Raw genomic sequence first — 19,746 nt, forward strand, 5'->3', positions numbered from 1 at the left:
GTTATTGCAGCAGCATGGGTCCACAAATGCCAAAAGTCTGAATCGATCATACTTATTTGGCTTATGTGAAGAAGGCTTGGTCTTGGGTAATTATTTTAAAAAAATAGAATGCTTTGCATACAACCATGGAAGTTCAGATACTGCTGTGTGAATCGCATACACTAATAATGTAGAGTGGTGAGGACCCACCTGACACCTGTTCCAACAGGTTGGGACTGGAATAAAGGAACCCTTCCCCCTCTTGTCAGGATCATGTGATCTGAAAAGATGCTCTAGAAAGCAAAGGTAGGATAGTGGTAGCAGGAAGAATCAGATAAAAGATGACTTCTTAAAGCAGAAGACGTTGAATAGAGCAGCTTTGTGGCTTTTGCCTTGATATGGCTAAGGAATAACAATGAAATAAACACATACAGTTATGTGAAATTAGGTATTATACTTTCAAATATCTTTTATTCACTGTCAACCTGAGGTTGGCTACATGGCTCTGTCCTTCTGGTCCCAGCTCATTTCCAAGAGACAGAGGCAATCTCAACTAACTCCCACAAATACTGATTGATATCTGCCCTCACCGAGGTCTAAATCAAGATAGTGAGGTCAGGAGAGAACCTGAGGTTCACTGCTCCTGCCAAATGGATAGTGATTTTGTTCATCATCTCTGAGGATCAACATTTTCTTCAAGAAAGGTCATGCTACCTAAAAAATTGTGGCCTTAGGCAATGGTCCCCAAGAGGATAATCTTCTCAGCATAACCTAATAAGCACAACATTTAAACAACAGGAACATTCATTCAGGACAGGGAAGGGAATAATTTTTTTCTTTTTTTTTTTTTTTTTTTTTACAGAGGAAAATACTCTGACCAGGTAGCTGTACAGGTAGTCCATCAAGAAACCTAAAGGGATAGAGATATTTTAAAAGTTGTGATATCCCGTATATTAAATAACCTTTATAGTACTTTGCACACTGTACTATAATGTATCTGTTTACTTGTATGTATCCCCCACTAGGCAATAATGTCCTTGAAGAAGGAACTGAGCCTCTCCCATTCTCTTTTGTATTGGAACCTAGCACAGAGATACCTGGCACATAGGTGACCATCAAAACACTGTAGAATGAATGCTGTTATGGGTAGCAAATAGATCAAAGCTCAGAGCTAATTTCAGATTCTGAAAGTTGTCCACAGAAAGACTGGAGAAGAAATTGACATGCAGGTACTCAGAAAGCAATATAAACAGAAACAAGGGCTCTGATCTTATGTGCTTTGAGTCAGGGCTGCAGTGTCCAGTTGGGCGGGTTGTTCACTGTGTAAGATTATCCAGCCAAGGGCACAAATTGGAGCAGAAATCCAGCCTACGCTCTACTTACCAAGCCATGACTGCCAACAGTGTTTTGTATCTGCCCATGGGAAGCAATGCCTTTTTTCAAACACATACAAGCTAAAGATTGTCCTTTTTTTGTTGTTTTGTTTTTTTATTTTTGGCTGCGTTGGGTCTTCGTTGCTGCACGTGGGCTTACTCTAGTTGCGCCAAACGGGGACAACTCTTCGTTGCTGTGCGCAGGCTTCTCACTGCTGTGGCTTCTCTTTGTTGCGGAGCATCGGCTCTAGGCACATGGACTTCAGTAGTTGCAGCACACAGGCTCAGTAGTTGTGGCTCGGGGGTCCTAGAGTGCGAGGGCTTCAGTAGTTGTGGCATGTGGGCTTAGTTACTCTGCGGCATGTGGGATCTTCCCAGACCAGGGATCAAACCCGTGTCCCCTGCATTGACAGGCAGATTCTTAACCACTGCACCACCAGGGAAGTCCCAGACTGTCCTGTTTTAAATAATGGCAATCTCTGACAGGTTAGTTCCCAGCAGCAAGAAAAAAATGCTCTATCAATCTGATTCCATCACAAATGGAGGAAAAACAAACTGAATATTGTCTGATCTTGAATTGAGAATACTGACATTGGAGATTGTTTTTCTCTGGATTTTTAACATAGGGTGATTGGCTTATAAAACTTTTTTTGTAATATAAAAGAACCGCATAGGGGAGCCTCAGCATTCAACCTGATCCCAGGAAATAAGCTACAGAATCAGAGATGCATGGAGAACAGGTTCCAGTTCTGCAGGGGGCCAGGGTTCTATCCTTGGTTGGGGAACTAGATCCCGCATGCCGCAACTAAAAAGGTCCCATGTGCTGCAACTAAGACCTGGCGCAGCCAAATAAATAAATATTAATTTTTTACAAAAAGGTTACAGAATTCCATTGCTATGAGACTTTAAGAGAGCATCTAGTCCAATAATCATTTAATTTTACAGATGAGGAAACCAAACAGATGGAGATTAAGTGACCAGCCTGTGGTTAGTTATCAAAACTAAGTCTAGAACCTGGTTTTCTGGTTTTCAATCCAGTAATCTATCACAACTGGCTGTGCTTGACACCATTATAATCAACATTGACGGTGCATCCACTGTGTGGGAGAGATTGAGACATATAGACTTGGTCTCCAACAGGGGCATTACAATGAGGTTGAAAAAACAGGAAATAAGTATTGCAAGACTAGCAGTAATATGAGATGGCATATGAAGGGAGATTTAGACTTGGGTTTGAGTGGGAGTGGTGGCACAACGTAAGCAATCAGTTGGCAAGTGGTGGAGTGCCCTCGCGTAGGCCGACAATTCTGGAGGGACCAGAACCAGGTGATTGATAAGGTCCAGCTGGGGCTGCAGGCAGGCCTAAGGTCACAAATCCAGTGTCAGGAGAATCCAATTTCCCAGGGCCCTCTCGACGGGTAGCTTAAGCCTTTGGGCTCGAGACCCGCATTGCAAGGATGAGTCGGCTAAAGCTTCTCCACACCTGGACTCTGACCCTCAGAAGGGCGGGGTCCGAAGCAGCAGCACGGCAGGGAGAAGGGAGAGGAGGTGAAGGGAATTAAGGAATCATGAGCTGACCCCTCTCCCGCGGCGGGAAGGGCAAGAGGCGCGGATCCCGCACTGCTTGGTATGAGTAGGGACTTCCGGGACTGCACACGCTGCCGGCGGGGCGGGGCTCCGGGCCAAGCGCCACCTACGTCGAGCTGCGTGACAATGGGGCGGGCGGCGGAACACGACTGCGGCGGCCGGGGGCCTCGGTGGGGGCGGAGCCGCCGCCGCTGCCGCCGCAGCCCCGGTCAGGATTTGAAAGATTAAAAACTCCTGGTGGAGAGGGCGGCGGCGTTGAATGTGTGGCGGAAGCGCTGTGGGCCACGGCTCGGCGCCGGGCCGGGCAGCCGGCTGCATCTCCACAGCATGAATTACCCGGGCCACGGGCCTCCCCGAAACCCCGAGCATAACGGCCGGGGCGGCGGCGGCGGTGCCACTGCTTGGGAGCTGGGCGCGGATGCGCAGCCGGCGTTCGGCGGCAGCGTCTGCTGCTTCGACCACCTGCCCGCCGGGGACCCGGGCGACGACGAGGTGCCCCTGGCCCTGCTGCGCGGGGAGCCCGGACTGCATTTGGCGTCGGGAGCGGAGGACCACAACCACCACCTGACGCTGGACCCCTGCCTCAGTGACGAGAACTATGACTTCAGCTCGGCCGAGTCGGGCTCCTCGCTGCGCTACTACAGCGAGGGCGAGAGTGGTGGCGGCGGCAGCTCCTCGTCGTTGCACCCGCCGCAGCAGTCGCCGCTGGTCCCGACGAACTCGGGGGGCGGCGGGACGGCCGGAGGGGGGCCCGGGGAGAGGAAGCGTACCCGGCTTGGCGGCGCGGCCGCCCGGCACCGCTACGAGGTCGTGACGGAGCTGGGCCCGGAGGAGGTGCGCTGGTTCTACAAGGAGGACAAGAAGACCTGGAAGCCCTTCATCGGCTACGACTCGTTCCGCATCGAGCTCGCCTTCCGAACCCTGCCGCAGGCCACCGGGGCCCGGGCCCGGGCGCAGGACCCGGACGGCGACCATGTGGGCGGCCCGGCCTCCCCCGCGGGGCCGGCGTCCAGCTCCGCGGAGGACGACGCCGAGGACCGTGTCTGCGGCTTCTGTCCGCGCATTGCCGGGCACGGGCGCGAGATGGAGGAGCTGGTGAACATCGAGCGGGTGTGTGTGCGGGGCGGCCTCTACGAGGTGGATGTGACCCAAGGAGAATGCTACCCGGTGTATTGGAACCGTGAGTAGCCGGCCGGGGGAGGGAGCGGGACGGGCTGCCTCTACGGGGGCCGACACGCACCCGGGTGGCTTTGGAACTTGACCGCGGGGAGAGCGAGGCGCGTGAGGCCTGGCGTTTGGTTCGAGTAGGGTGGAGACCGTGCAGGCAGCACCGGCAGGTGAAGGGTAAAGCGAGCAGATGGCAAAACCCCAGCCGCCTGGGGGATACTGCCGGGGTAGCGCCCCCTGGGTCAGCCGGGTGCTGCTGCCATCCCCTGGAGGTGATCCAGGAACGGATGGCCAGCGCCAAAGCTTTAATTTCGTGATCCTACCTGGGCTTCGTCCACCCCGGGATCTGATTCGGTCTCATTTACCCTGAACTGCCTATGATTTAAATACCAGTCTGCCCTCTGGGTTGGGAACGTTTGAGAGAATCTGAATCAGTTATGGACTTGGGAAAAGAATCTGAATCAGTTATGGACTTGGGAAAAGAAAATTAATCCCTGGCGGGAAGGGAAGGGAGATAGGTTGTTCCCAGTGGTGCGTTTGGGAGAGGTGGAAAGCACTGGTCGAAGCATTTGTGGCAGGTGGAGTCCGCTCACTCTCTCTATGTGGAATACTCGTTTTTCTCTCTCAGGTCCTTGTTTACATCTTTTCATTTTTGCCTCTTAACCTTGAAAAGGTACAAGGTTTATGCCTTGGTTTTCTCCTCTGTAAAATAGGGATTACTGTATCTACTTCGTAGGGTTGTTGTGGAGATTAAATGAGGCAATATACCTAAGGGCCTTGGAACTGTGCTTGGTACGCACGTGTGATGTAGGTGTTAACAGTAAGTCCTTATTCATTACACAACAACACAGTTAGGTTTGTAATTAGGTTAAGGAGGAAGGCCGTCAGAAATATCCACCATTGCATGTAGCAAATGCTTTATATATATACATGTATATAATATTCTATAATAGCAGAAGCTATTGGCCCCCAGTAATTTGTGATATATAGCTATAATTTTTATGGTCCCAGTGGCCTAGCTCAGATGTCTTCCGTACATCTTACAACATTCTGCCTTGTATTAATTATATGTATTGATGACTTAGCTTCCTTTCTGTATGTTTAGCATCTTCTGGGCAAAGTCCATCACCTTTGTCTTCATATTCTCATAGGGCCTAGTGCAGAAAATATTTTTTAAAATAGGTATTGAATTGCATAAGCGATTCTATAATGTTAAAACATTCACGTTAAGCATGAGTCACTAAGATAGCAATTACAAGATGTATCAAATCACCAAACAAAATAAGCATAGCAGGAAATTCAGTTTCTTACTACACTTTAAGATGACATTGAAGGCATTTGTTACCACTTTCACAAGGCCAGATTCATATGGGACTTGTCACATCATTCACTCCTTTTGATTATAAGCTCACTAAGGACAGGATATGCTTGTATTCACTCACTCATTCATCTTTTTCCTTTTTACCAGTATTTGTACATCACACAGTACTCTTGTGAAGGCAATAGGAAAGGTGAAAAAAAAAAGGACAATCCTTACCCTTGAGGAGCTTCCCACTAAGTCTTTTCTTCAGATGACCTAGACATCATGATAGATTTTTTTTTTCCTTTGAAGATAGAAGCACAAGGACTTAATTGGCGTCATAAAGTTGGATAAAATGCAGGGCATCCTTGGAGAGGCCTGGAAACCAAAAGATGAATCTTACCTTTAGATCAACTGAAGTATATTCACCTAGAATACTGTGTGTTCTTTTGGTTTATGATAAGATTGTTAATGCTTACACCGTGCTTGACTGTCTACAAAGTGATTTTTTCACATTCATTATTTCATAGTGATAGCAGCAAATGAATGCTAATGTTCTTTATATGAAGAAGCGGACTCAGTGAAATTAATGAACTTGTCCAAGGTCACTCACCTAGAAAGTGGTAAAACAGTTCATAGTCTAGTGGGGGAATACAGCCCAGTGTCCAAAGAGCATCTGACCCACCTAGGGATGAGGATGTCAGAAAAACTTCTCAGATTATGTGAGACTGAGTCTTCAGGGATGAATTTAATCAGACAGAAGAACCAGGGAGATGGAGAGAAAGGCATACCAGCCAGATGGAGTAACATATGCAAGGATACAGAAGCATTAAACCTCATAGCACTTTGAGGAAATTAGGGCTATACCTGCAGGGGTCAAACCACACAGCTTAGGTTTGAGATTTGACCACCACAGAGACAGACATGTTTGATTAGGGACATGAGGTGATTGTGAAGGAAGCATCTGCCTGTGAATGGTGCATTTGGGAGAGTAGCTAGAAAAGGAAGAGGGTAGCATGCAGTGCTAAGGAGTTTGGACTTTACCCTGTATCAGGGAACCAAACACTTGAAGGTTCTCTATTACTTAGATGATTAGTGACAACACAAAGGTTGAATTGGACAGTTGGAGAATATCATTAGAATGCTAGTGTCATAAATCGAGGAACAGTTAGGACCTACAAAAATTAACCGGAAAGGAAAAGCTTAGTCTTCTCAAATCTTCTTTCCTAAATCAGATCACCAATAGACCAACTATAGCTTATAAATTAATTTTTGTTTACTGGCATAACAGCAACACCTATTTTTGACTCCATTTTAGCATTTTCTAGATAGTTTTCTGCAAGATACAATCCTGTGGGTGTCCCAGGCCTCCATATGAGTTGAAAGGAAAATAGTGCTTTTTGTCCATAATTTACTACTTCTCAAAAAATCCCATGTAACTTTGTTCTAGTTGGCTCTTCAGGTCTTTGTGTATTATGTAAGTTTTCACACCGTCTCAGGAGGGTTCAGTCCCAGTATGGACTCTTCAGCCTTTCTTCAAATGGAAGGACTCTTATGAACTTTGCAGCTTTTCACCTTCCTCCTTTTTACTTTTCTTTTTAAACCTTTCTGGAAAATTTCCAGATAGTGGTAATGAAAGGTTAAAAAAGAGTCCAATATGTTCCTACATATAATGGTGGTAGGATTCTAGTGACTTTTGTGACCTAAGTACACTTTATCTGGGTATTGAAGCCAATACGTTAGCTATCTATGCCTAGTCTAAAAGAAAGGTGTTAATTTAATTTATATTTACTTTTCCTTTTGAATTCTTACTGACAGATAAAATTTGAACCAATTTGGGGTACATGAATTGGAAGGGGAACAAAAGTTTTGTCTACCATAGCTAGGAAGCCAATATTATTACATGTGAAAACTTTAATTATAGGAAACTTATTTTTGTTTATTGACTGTTCAGATATTTTTCTCAATGCATGTGGACATTTTAGATAAAAACTGATCATTGCTGATAATGGCTAAGTGAACTCCCTGCTCCCTGTGTTTTAACGAAGCTGCTTGTAGCCACCTTATAGGCTTGTTTTGAGAATTATTATTATAACATGCTTAGAACAATAGTAGACACAAAGTACTAGGTGTTAACTATATCTGTGTGGATCTCAGAAAACTTTATACCTTACTTGTAGAAACTCACATGAAGGTTAATAAGACTGGGTATTCAAACTGTTGAGTACCCAGGGTTTGGTGTCACTGGCCTTTACCTGATCACAGGTGAAATGTTTGTCAAGAATAATAACAAGAAATGGCCGAAGCATTTAGTAGTAGGCTATGGGAAGGCATTTGGAACATTATAGAGATATTTGATGAGTTAAGAATAGTTTTAGGACTTCCCTGGTGGCGCAGTGGTTAAGAATCCGCCTGCCAATGCAGGGGACACGGGTTCAAACCCTGGTCCGGGAAGGTCCCACATGCCATGGAGCACGAAGACCCAATGAAGCCAAAAATTAAAAAAAAAAACAAAAACAAACAAAACAAAAAAAGAATAGTTTTAAAGCAATTCTGATAGCAGTGATGTGTGCAGTGTGCACTAGGCAATATGTAATATCCATTCATTGACTAAATTAGTTATTTTTTTAACTTTATTTTATTTTTATTTTGGCTGTGATGGGTCTTCATTGCTGCATGCAAGCTTTCCCTAGTTGCGGTGAGTGGGGACTGCCCTTCGTTGCGGTGCGCAGGCTTCTCATTGCAGTGGCTTCTCTTGTTGCAGAGCACGGGCTGTAGTCACACGGGCTTCAGTAGCCATGGCACGTGGCATCAGTAGTTGTGGCACACGGGCTTAGTTGCTTTGCGGCATGTGGGATCTTCCCAGACCAGGGATCGAAGCCGTGTCCCCTGCATTGGCAGGCAGATTCTTAACCACTGCGCCACCAGAGAAGTCCTGAATTAGTTATTTAATTGACCAAATAGTTATATGAATGTGTAGTTTCCAGAAGCAGTCATTAACTATAAGCCACAGCTTCCCTCACCCCTGCCCTTCCCCCATTTCGTGTACTATCAGGCCTATGTACATTATTATAATTCTAAGCCATTTGCAGTTTCAAACACTTCAGAAATTAATCAGTCTTCATGATATGTTGAAGAGAAAATATTATTATCCCAATAAAATATTGGAAAGTATTATCCCAATAAAAAGGCAGAAAAATTAGGGCTTTTTCTGCAAGTACCCAAATTATATGATTTTTATTAACTTGGCGTAGCTGTAACCATCTCTTAAGTCTTTTTCATTCAAGGGTTAATAACCTTAATAAGTAATAATCCTTTATGAAGCACAAGGCATCAGGGGAAAGTAATAGAGTCCAAGCTGGTAGAAGGTACTCTTTCTTGATCAGTTTCTGCCTTCAGTAAAGCAGAGCTATAGGGACTAGAGATGCCTGACTCTAAAAAATTTGGGAGACTTTTATCTTTTACTCTTTTTAACTGCATTATCTCCCACTAGCTCAGCCTGGAAAGCAGCCTTGGGCTGCACTGGAATTCTGACTGTTCAGGTTTTAGAACCCTGGCGGAAATCTTCTGAGAGCTCCGTTCCAGATCAAGCCTGCTTTAGACTTTGTTTCAGAGACCTACTGAAATAGCACAAAGATATGAATGACTAATGGGTGACTTGTATGGAGGGTAGGACTTGGCACTACCTGACCAAAGCATTCAGGACTTTTCTTTCCCTTTGCATTGTACCATTAGTTTAAAAACTGATTTAATATCAGTTATTGATCCACCTTGTTTGTGTATGGCTCAAATGTGATAATGCATGTTGTGCAAGTTACTTTATATAAATGTTCAGACTAATTAGTATGCTTTTCTTTCCTCCATCTGTCATCACGCTCTTGTTTCCTCCTTTACTATTTTGCCGTAAAAAAAGACTTTTTCTACTCTTCCCTCTTCCAAATTTTATTTCCTGGGTCTTTTATCTTCACATTACACCCTGTAATTTCTGCTTTGCTAAGATCTTTGCTGTCTGAAACCCTACGGCTGATTCTTTTCTGTAGAGAGCAAGGAAAAGCTGGCTATGCTGTGCTGGTCATGGAATCCTCTGAGAATTATCCTCACTGGGTGAGGAGAGTAGGGGGGTAAAAAGGAGAGAGGGAAGTATGGCATGTGTTCACAGGAAGCCTAAGATGAAGATTCCTGGCAGAAGAGATGGGGAGGTAGGCAGTCCTAGAATCCCTGATTGTTGGGCAGTCTGATTCAAGACCTTTATCTTTTCATGAGTCTGATGAAATTTAAACTGTGCACTTTATCAAGAAGAACTTCAACACTGATGAAGGTTATAGATATAGTCTCTTCTTTTTTTTGCCACAGTACATTCCTAGAAGCTCAGTTAAAAAGTAAAACAAGGAAAAACATTTTTATAGCCACTATATTTAACCTACAATTCTACTGTTTTGAGCTTGCCTTGGTGAAGGGAAATTGTGCCTATAAAAGATGTTGAGGGCTTCCCTGGTGGTGCAGTGGTTGAGAGCCCGCCTGCCGATGCAGGGGACACGGGTTCGCGCCCCGGTCCGGGAAGATCCCACATGCCGCAGAGTGGCTGGGCCCGTGAGCCATGGCCGCTGAGCCTGCGCGTCCGAAGTGCTTCGCAACGGGAGAGGCCACAATAGTGAGAGACTCGTGTACCGCCAAAAAAAAAAAAAAAAAAAGAGAGGTTGAACCACTGACACGAGTGGATTAATGGGATGAAAAGCGTAATACAGATACTTTTTTGATATCCCTGGATTAGGGGACACGTGGAATTCAAAGTGGTGAAAAATAGAAATCGCCTGTGCTAGAGAACTAAGGGAAAATGGTAGAAATATTGATATGATCATATAAAAGTAATTCTATGTTATTCTAATTTTGCCAGATTACCATACAATAAGAATAAACTATACAATCATTAATATTTGTTCTAATATCTTGTTACATTTAACTATATCTACATAATCTTTATAATCATTACACTTGTGTGTTCAAATAAACTCTCTTCACTGACTGTTGGGGGCAAGGCCAGTCTTTGGAAATTACAATGTTATTAATATTTCTGTACCCAAGGACCTCAGATATCTGGAATCTTTGAGAAATATAAATTCCATCTGAATGGATGGCTTTTCCAAATAGTTGAGAGTTAAGCTTTTATTTGCTATTGTAGAATTTTAACCATATGAATGGAAAACTCTCTAATATTACTATTCTCCCTTTGGCTACTTCTCAGTGAACCATCATTCTGAACATCGATGCAGGTAGTTCTTGGGACACATGATATAGGACAAAGAACTGGATGAACTATGCTAAAACATAAGACTCTAAATCACATGCTGTGGAAGGAGCTGCAAAAATAACTGTAGGTGAAGCACAAGGAGCAGAGTTGGAATTACTTCTGAGCCTTGATATACGTAGTTAAATGCAATCCCACCTTGTATTTTACTACTTACTACAGATAATCAACTTTCAGTTAATATTTTATCGACTGAATACATTATTTGCTTCTCATTCTATAGAATCGCTTATAAGTAGGCCCAGGGTATCCCGTTTCTGCCTGATTCACCCACGTAGATCTTCAGGAAAACTTGTATTTTAACAGCTGATATAAATGTTAATGTTAAGTACCCCCCACGTTTGTTTATGGTTTGGAAAATGAAATCTTTGCTGTGAATCCAAAGATATTGCAAGGAGAGTACTTCAAAGAGACTGTCGAGGACCACTCAGCCTGAGGAAAGCACAGTACACTGCTCAAGCACTTTCAATGGCATTCCCTCTTCCATGCTGGCTCTCCACTACTGAAATGAACCCGTATATATGTCTGGCACTAAATGAGACAGGTGTACGTGTCTGTAATGTTTGTGAATAGATTCTTGCCTTTGCTCGACATTTTCATCGTGTAGCCACTGTGCTTGCTCTTCTTGTTTAAGACTAGCACCCTACCCATGGTTCTGCTCTTTGCCTTTCACTAGAAAAAAATTGGGACCTTTATATTTTAGAATATCTTTGAATATAGTTGCAGTTTATTCTTTAACCTGCTTACTATTTAGCCTCATATTATTTTGTGTAAACTACATTATCTGTTACACATTTTTGGTGGGGGAGAAGGGTGTAACTGTTTCTCATACATAGTGAATGTCCCTAATCCTAGAATACTGTATTGAATTTTTTAGAATTATGCTAGCCTGCCAGGATTCTGTCTTTTATGGACAGACCTAGAACCCATCAAAGTGTATGGTAGATCACAACATAAAGGGTGGACCTGATTCACAGCATTTGTTTTCAGATCAACTCTTATCCTACCTCAGCTCATCAGTTTCATCTCTGCCACCTCTGTTTCAGTTCATACCAGTTTTTCTAGAGAGGCAGTGTTGTATAGTGATTATGAATGTAAATAACCACGGAGGCAAACTAGGTCCAAATCGCAGCTTTTCTATGTACTGTCTGTGTCACTTTGGGCAACTTAAATGCTCCATGTTTCTTCTTCTGTAAAATGTAGATAAGAGTACCTACCTTTTTTGGGCTTCCGTGGTGGCGCAGTGGTTGAGAGTCCGCCTGCCGATGCAGGGGACATGGGTTTGTGCCCCGGTCCGGGGAGATCCCACATGCCGCGGAGCGGCTAGGCCCGTGAGCCATGGCCGCTGAGCCTGCGCGTCCGGAGCCTGTGCTCCGCAACGGGAGAGGCCACAACAGTGAGAGGCCCGCGTACTGCAAAAAAAAAAAAAAGAGTACCTACCTTTCAGAATTGTTGTAATAAGTTAAAATATTTGAAGATCTTGAAACATCCGTGACAAATAGTAAGTCATATATAACAGCTGTTTTTATTTCATTTTCCTGCCTCTTCTATCCTTTCAAATTTACAACTCACTTGACATTCTTGGCTTTCAACTCTCCTGTTCCAGTTTGTAGTCTCTTTCCTGACGTAGCAATTTCTTGGCCTCCTATCTTGATAATCAACTCTGAGGTACAGCCCTAGAACTTCTATAACTGTTGCCTTCTTTTGTGAGAAACTGTGACTGATTTTTGCCTAGTCTTTCAGACCCCTGAAAGAGCTGTACTATCTTAAGTCTTCCTGGCTTGGACCCCAGAGAAGTGCACCAGTCATTCTCTTAGAAAGCTACTGACTGTGGAAAAGGAAGAATTCTTTCGCATAAAAGCATTCTAAATTCTTAAGCATCTACTATTTTTTAGTATGCAGATCTTATCACCAGATGTAGGGAGTGCTGAGTCCACCCCAAAAGCTCATTTAAAGCATCTACCAGCTATCAGGATTTTTGATACACTAGAGAACTTTACAGCTTTCTTAAAGACGGCTCAGTTTTCAGTCAAGGCAGAGCTAGTAGTGTTCTGGATTTTCTGCCACATTGACATAAAAGAAGTGGCCCATAATTCCTTACAGTGCAGACCTCAGCTTGAAAACTTTGAGGAATTTCTCTTAATTGACCTGCAGTTGAACCAGCAGTGGTAGGGATGGCAGCTAGATTCTGGCACCTCGTACAAGGTCTAGCTTCAAATATGAATCTGCCCTTACTCCAGGGGTCTGAAGTGGCCATTCCTTATCCAGCATTAACAGTAAAAGCCAAGTGGGCTCAGAGAAAAGATCTTGGTTGTCAAATTCCCTTAGTATGAATCTTTGATTTACCATAACTGTATGACTTTGGGCAAGTTATAATTGCTGTGTGGCCCAGCTTCTTTGTAAATGGGGATAATAATTCCTGCTTCACAGGGATATTTGAAGATTCTGTTGAAATACACATGTAGAGCGCCTAGCACAGAACCTGGTTCTAATACGTGTTAACTGTTGTATTTAAGTCAGGCTGGTATACTGGCTCTTGAACTAGAAGCCAAGCCTAGCTTCTGGAAATTAAAAAGTGTGTGGTTAACCTGTTGTATTTTTGAAAAACAAGCGTAGGAGGCTATGGTTCTACCAAAATTACTTTAGCCTAAATTCGATGACCATATACGCACATGACACGTACATACACACATATTCCTCCCCCTCCCACTCCCCCCAGCCCCCCACCCCCCTCTGTGTATACATCTATGTGCTCATCTTAAACCAGCTTTATCACCCCTGAGAGTTCAGGGAATCACAATGAAGTATCACACTGCAGAAACCTTAATTCCTTCTGTAGACTCTGAGGTTGAACAATATGAATACCTTTCCAGGTGATCGAAGGACAGAGGAATACTCTTCAGCCTCTGAATCACCTCTGCTGGATTCCCTTGCCGGTGGAATGGCATCCTGTCTTAGACTAGTAGTTTGCAGATTTCATTGAGCCTAACAGTCACTGGGAGAATTGTTAAAAATGTAGATTCTCAGATCTCATCCTTGGAAATTAGAGTTGTCTTCACATACACTCAGAAAATTACCAGTTCAGCCAGTCCAAAGTTGCATTTGAAAGGGTTCTAGAGGAAGTAGCCTTCAACCCACATTTTATTTTTATTTCATCTGTTTTTCTTTTACCTACTTATTTTTGCTGTCCTTCCAATTTAAAACTTCTGTGTCCTCACTGATTTTTCTATCTACTCATTCTATAAATTATTGAGACAGAGGATGAAGTCCCCACCTGTAATTGTCGATTTATTTATTCATTTTAGTTATATTGGGTTTTGTTTCATGTCTTCTGTGGGTTTAAAAAAATTTATTTTTATTGAGGTGTAGTTGATTTACAATATTATGTTAGTTTCAGGTGTACAACATAGTGATTCAACATTTCTCTAGATTATACTCCATTTAAAGGTACTATAAAATAATGGCTATATTCCTTGCACAGTACAATATATCCCTGTACCTTATTTATTTTATAAGTAGTAGTTTGTACATCTTAATCCCCTACCCCTATCTTGCCCCTTCCCACTGCCCTCTCCCCACTGGTAACCACTAGTTTGCTCTCTATATCTGGGAATCTGTTTCTGTTTCGTTATATATGTTTGATTTTTAGATTCCACATGTAAGTGATAACAGTATTTACCTTTCTCTGTCTGACTTACTTCAATAAACATAATACTCTCAAGGTCCATCGATGTTGTTGCAAATGGCAACACTTCATTGTTTTTTATGGCTGAGTAGTATTCCATCATGTATATGTGTGTGCATGTTATTACTACATCTTCTTTATCCATTCATCTGTTGATGGACATTTAGGTTGCTTCTGTGTATGTCTTGGCTACTGTAAATAATGCTGCTGTGAACATTGGGGTGCATGTACTTTTCAAATTAGTGTTTTTATTTCCTTTGGCTATATACCCAGGAGGGGAGTTGCTGGATCATATGGTAGTTCTATTTTTAGTTTTTTAGGAACCTCCATACTGTTTTCCACAATGGCTGCAACAATTTACATTCCCACAAAATGGCTTCCTTTTCTCACATTTGCAGTAAAGTTTGTTATTTATGATCTTTTTGTTTTGTTTTGTTTTTTGCGGTACGCGGGCCTCTCACTGTTGTGGCCTCTCCCGTTGCGGAGCACAGGCTCCAGACGCGCAGGCTTAGCGGCCATGGCTCATGGCCCCAGCTGCTCCGTGGCATGTGGGATCTTCCCGGACCGGGGCATGAACCCGTGTCCCCTGCATCGGCAGGCGGACTCTCAACCACTGCGCCACCAGGGAAGCCCCTATTTATGATCTTTTTGATGATTGCCACTCTGACAGGCATGAGGTGCTATCTCATTGGTTTTGATTTGCATTTCCCTGTTGATTAGCAGTGTTGAGCATCTTTTCATGTGCCTGTTGGCCATCTCTGTGTCTTGTGCAGAAAAATGCCTGTTGAGGTCTTATGCCCATTTTTTAATTGGGTCTTTTTTTTTTTTGACATTGAGTTGTATGAGCTGTTTATATATTTTGGATATTAACCCTTTATTGAGCATATCGTTTACAAATATTTTCTCCTGTTCAGTAGGCCATTTTTCATTTGTTGATGGCTTTCTTTCCTGTGCAAAAGCGTTTAAATTTGATTAGCTCTCATTTGTTTATTTTTGTCTTAGGAGACAGATCTAAAAAAATATTGCTACAGTTTATATCAGAGTGTTTTCCCTATGTTCTCTTCCAGGAGTTTTATGGTTTCAGGTCTTACACTTAGGTCTTTAATCCATTTTGAGTTTATTTGTACATGATGTGAGCAAACATCCTGATTTCATTCTTTTACACGTAGCTTTCCATTTTTCCCAGCACCACTTATTGGAGAGACTCTCTTTTCCCCATTGGATAGTCTTGCCTCCTTTGTTGTAGATTAATTGACCATGTGTGCATGGGCTTACATCTGGGCATTCTTTTCTGTTCCATTGATATATGTGTTGGTTTTTGTGCCAGTAACATACTGTTTTGATGACCATAGCTTTGTACTATAGCCTGAAGTCAGGGAGCATGATTCCTCCAGCTCTGTTCTTCTTTCAGCTATTTGGGGTCTGTTGTGTTTCCATACAAATTTTTTTTTTTTTTTTTGCAGTACGCGGGCCTCTCACTGTTGTGGCCTCTCCCGTTGCGGAGCATAGGCTCCAGATGTGCAGGCTCAATGGCCATGGCTCACGGGCCCAGCCACTCCACAGCATGTGGGATCTTCCTGGACCAGGGCACGAACCTGTGTCCCCTGCATCGGCAGGTGGACTCTCAACCACTGCGCCACCAGGGAAGCCCGCATACACATTTTTAAATTATTTGTTCTAGTTCTGTGAAAAATGCCTTTGGTATTTGGATAGGTGATTGCATTGAATCTGTAGATTGCCTTGGATAGTATAGTCATTTTGACAATACTGACTCTTCCAATCTAAGAACATGGTATATCTTTCCATCTGTTTGTGTCATCATCTTTTTCTTTCATCACCGTCTTATGGTTTTTGGAGTACAGGTCTTTTACCTCCTTAGATAGGTTTATTCCTAGGTATTTTTTTCTTGTTGATACAATGGTAAATGGAATTGTCTCTTTAACTTCTCTTCTGATCTTTCATTGTTAGTATATAGAAATGCAGCAGATTTCTGTGTATTAATTTTGTATCTTGCAACTTTACCAAATTCATTGATGAGCTCTAGTAGTTTTCTGATGGCATCTCTAGGATTTTCTGTGTGTAGTATGTCATATGCAAACAGTGACAGTTTTACTTCTTCCTTTCCAATGTGGATTCCTTTTATTTCTTTTTCTTTTCTAATTGCTGTGGCTAGGATTTCCAATACTATGTTGAATAAAAGTGATGAGAGTAGACATCTTGTCTTCTTCCTGATCTTAGAGGAAATGCTTTCAGTTTTTCACCATTGAGTATGACATTAGCTAGGGACTTGTCATATATGGCCTTCACTATGTTTAGGTATGTTACCTCTGTACCCACTTTCTGGAGCATTTTTATCGTAAATAAGTGTTGAATTTTGTCAGAAACGTTTTCTGCATCTATTGAGATGATCATATGGTTTTTATTCTTCAGTTTGTTAATGTGGTGTATCATATTGATTGATTTGCCAGTGTTGAACCATCCTTGCATTCCTGGGGAAATTCCACTTAGTCATGTATTGTTCAATTCAGTTTGTTAATATTTTGTTAAGAATTTTTCTATGTTCATCAGTGATGCTGGCCTGTTATTTTCTTTTTTTGTGTGATATCGTTGTCTGGTTTTGGTATCAGAGTGATGGTGACCTAATGGAAGGCGTTTGGAAGTGTCCATTGCTCTGCAATTTTTTGTTTGTTTCTGTTTTATGGAGACCTTTATAAGTCTCAATTCACCTGATCTAATTTTCAAGGCTTTTTTTTGGTGATTATTTTTTAAATTTTTATTTTATATTAGAGTATAGTTTCTTGGTTTTCTTTCTTTCTTTCTTTTTTTTTTTGTCTATTTGTTTGGCTGCACTGTGTGGCATGTGGGATCTTAGTTCCCCGACCAGGGGTCGAACCCGTTCCCTCTGCAGTGAAAGTGTGGAGTCTTAACCACGGACCACCAGGGCAGTCCCTGTATTGGAGTATAGGTGATTTACAATGTTGTGTTAGTTTCAGGTGTACAGCAAAGTGATTTAGTTATACATATATCTATTTTTCAGATTCTTTTCCCATATAGGTTATTACAGAGCATTGAGTAGAGTTGCCTATGCTATACAGCAGGTCCTTGCTAATTATCTGTTTTATGTATAGTAGTGTGTATATGTTAATTCCAACTTCCTAATTTATCCCTCCCCCTCAACCTTTCCCCACTGGTAACCATAAGTTTGTTTTCTAAGTCTGTTTCTTTTTTGTAAATATGTTCATTTGTACCATTCTTTTAGATTCCACATATAAAGTGATACCATATGATATTTGTCTTTCTCCGTGACTTCACTCAGTATGACACTCTCTAGGTCCATCCATTTCAATGCAAATGGCATTATTTTGTTCTTTTTTATGGCTGAGTAATATTCTGTTGTATATATGTACCACATCTTCTTTATCCATTCTTCCATTGATGGACATTTAGGTTACTTCCATGTCCTGGCTATTGTAAATAGTGCTGCAGTAAACATTGGGGTGCGTGTATCCTTTCAAATTATGGTTTTCCATAGGCAGAACACTCTATGACATAAATCATAGCAAGATCCTTTTTGACCCACCTCCTAGAGTAATGGAAATAAAAACAAAAATAAACAAATGGGACCTAATGAAATTTAAAAGTTTTTGCACAGCAAAGGAAACCAAAAACAAGATGAAAAGACAGCCCTCAGAATGGGAGAAAATATTTGCAAACAAAGCATCAGACAAAGGATTAATCTCCAAACTATACAAGCAGCTCATGCAGCTCAATATCAAAAAAACAAACAACCCAATCCAAAAATGGGCAGAAGACCTAAACAGACATTTCTCCAAAGAAGATATACAGATTGCCAACAAACATGTGAAAAGATGTTCAACATCACTAATCATTCGAGAAATGCAAATCAAAACTACAATGAGGTATCACCTCACACTGGTCAGAATGGCCATCATCAAAAAATCTACAAACAATAAATGCTGAAGAGGGTGTGGAGAAAAGGGAACTCTCTTGCACTGTTGGTAGGAATGTAAATTGATACAACCACTATGGAGAACAGTATGGAGGTTCCTTAAAAAACTAAAAATAGAACTAACAAATGACCCAGCAATCCCACTACTAGGCATATACACTAAGAAAACCATATTCAAAAAGAGTCATGTATCACAATGTTCATTACAGCACCACTTACAATAGCCAGGACATGGAAGCAACCTAAGTGTCCATCGACAGATGAATGGATAAAGAAGATGTGGCACATATATACAATGGAATATTATTCAGCCATAAAAAGAAACGAAATTGAGTTTTTTGTAGTGAGGTGGATAGACCTAGAGTCTGTCACACTGAGTGAAGTAAGTCAGAAAGAGAAAAACAAAGACCGTATGCGAACACATATATATGGAATCTAAAAAAAAAAAGAAAGAAAAATGGTTCTGGCGAACCTAGGGGCAGGACAGGAATAAAGACACAGGTGTAGAGAATGGACTTGAGGACACGGGGAGGGGGAAGGGTAAGCTGGGACGAAGTGAGAGAGTAGCACTGACATATATACACTGCCAAATGTAAAATAGATAGCTAGTGGGAAACAGCTGCATAGCACAGGGAGATCAGCTGGGTGCTTTGTGACCACCTAGAGGGGTGGGATAGGGAGACGCAAGAGGGAGGGGATATGGGGATATATGTATCCATATAGCTGATTCACTTTGTTATACATCAGAAACTAACACAACATTGTAAAGCAATTATACTGTAATAAAGATGTTAAAAAAATATTATGGTTCTCTCCAGATATATGCCCAGGAGTGGGATTGCTGGATCATATGGTAGCTCTTTTTTTTTTTTTAGGTAATCTCCATAATGTTCTCCATAGTGGCTGTACCAATTTATATTCTCACCAACAGTGTAGGAGGGTTCCCTCTAATCCACACCGTCTCCAGCATTTATTGTCTGAAGATTGTTTTGATGATGGCCATTCTGACCAGTGTGAGGTGATACCTCATTGTAGTTTTGTTTGCATTTCTCTAATCATTAGTGATGTTGAGCATCTGTTCATGTGCCTCTTGGTCATCTGTATGTCTTCTTTTGAAAAATGTCTATTTGGATCTTCTGCCCATTTTTGGATTGGGTTTTTTGTTTTTTTGATACAGAGCTGCATGAGCTGTTTGTATATTTTGGAGATTGTTTGTCAGTCGCTTCATTTGCAAACATTTTCTCCCATTCTGTGTGTTGTCTTTTTGTTTATTGTTTCCTTTGCTGTGCAGAAACTTTAATTAGGTTCCATTTGTTTATTTTTGTTTTTATTTTCATTACTCTAGCAGGTGGATCAAAGAAGATATTGCTGCCATTTATG

The 19,746-nt window shown here is 42.1% G+C and overlaps 1 protein-coding gene across 5 annotated transcripts in view; it reads left to right on the forward strand.

Moving 5' to 3' along the window:
• Positions 1–3,266: 3,266 nt before the first annotated feature.
• The window catches only part of DDHD1 (DDHD domain containing 1), a gene marked incomplete at its 5' end in the record, with an annotated part of 91,385 nt that continues 74,905 nt past the window's right edge, over positions 3,267–19,746 (forward strand). For all 5 annotated transcript variants that reach the window (XM_082648999.1, XM_082649003.1, XM_082649000.1 and 2 more), the window contains one exon: positions 3,267–4,119. In XM_082648999.1, coding sequence (XP_082505125.1) covers positions 3,267–4,119 — 853 coding nt within the window. The remainder of the gene's footprint in view (positions 4,120–19,746) is intronic.

The sequence above is a fragment of the Grampus griseus genome (genome assembly GCF_964374135.1).
Source record: "Grampus griseus genome assembly, chromosome: 2".
Classification (NCBI taxonomy): Eukaryota; Metazoa; Chordata; class Mammalia; order Artiodactyla; family Delphinidae; genus Grampus; species Grampus griseus.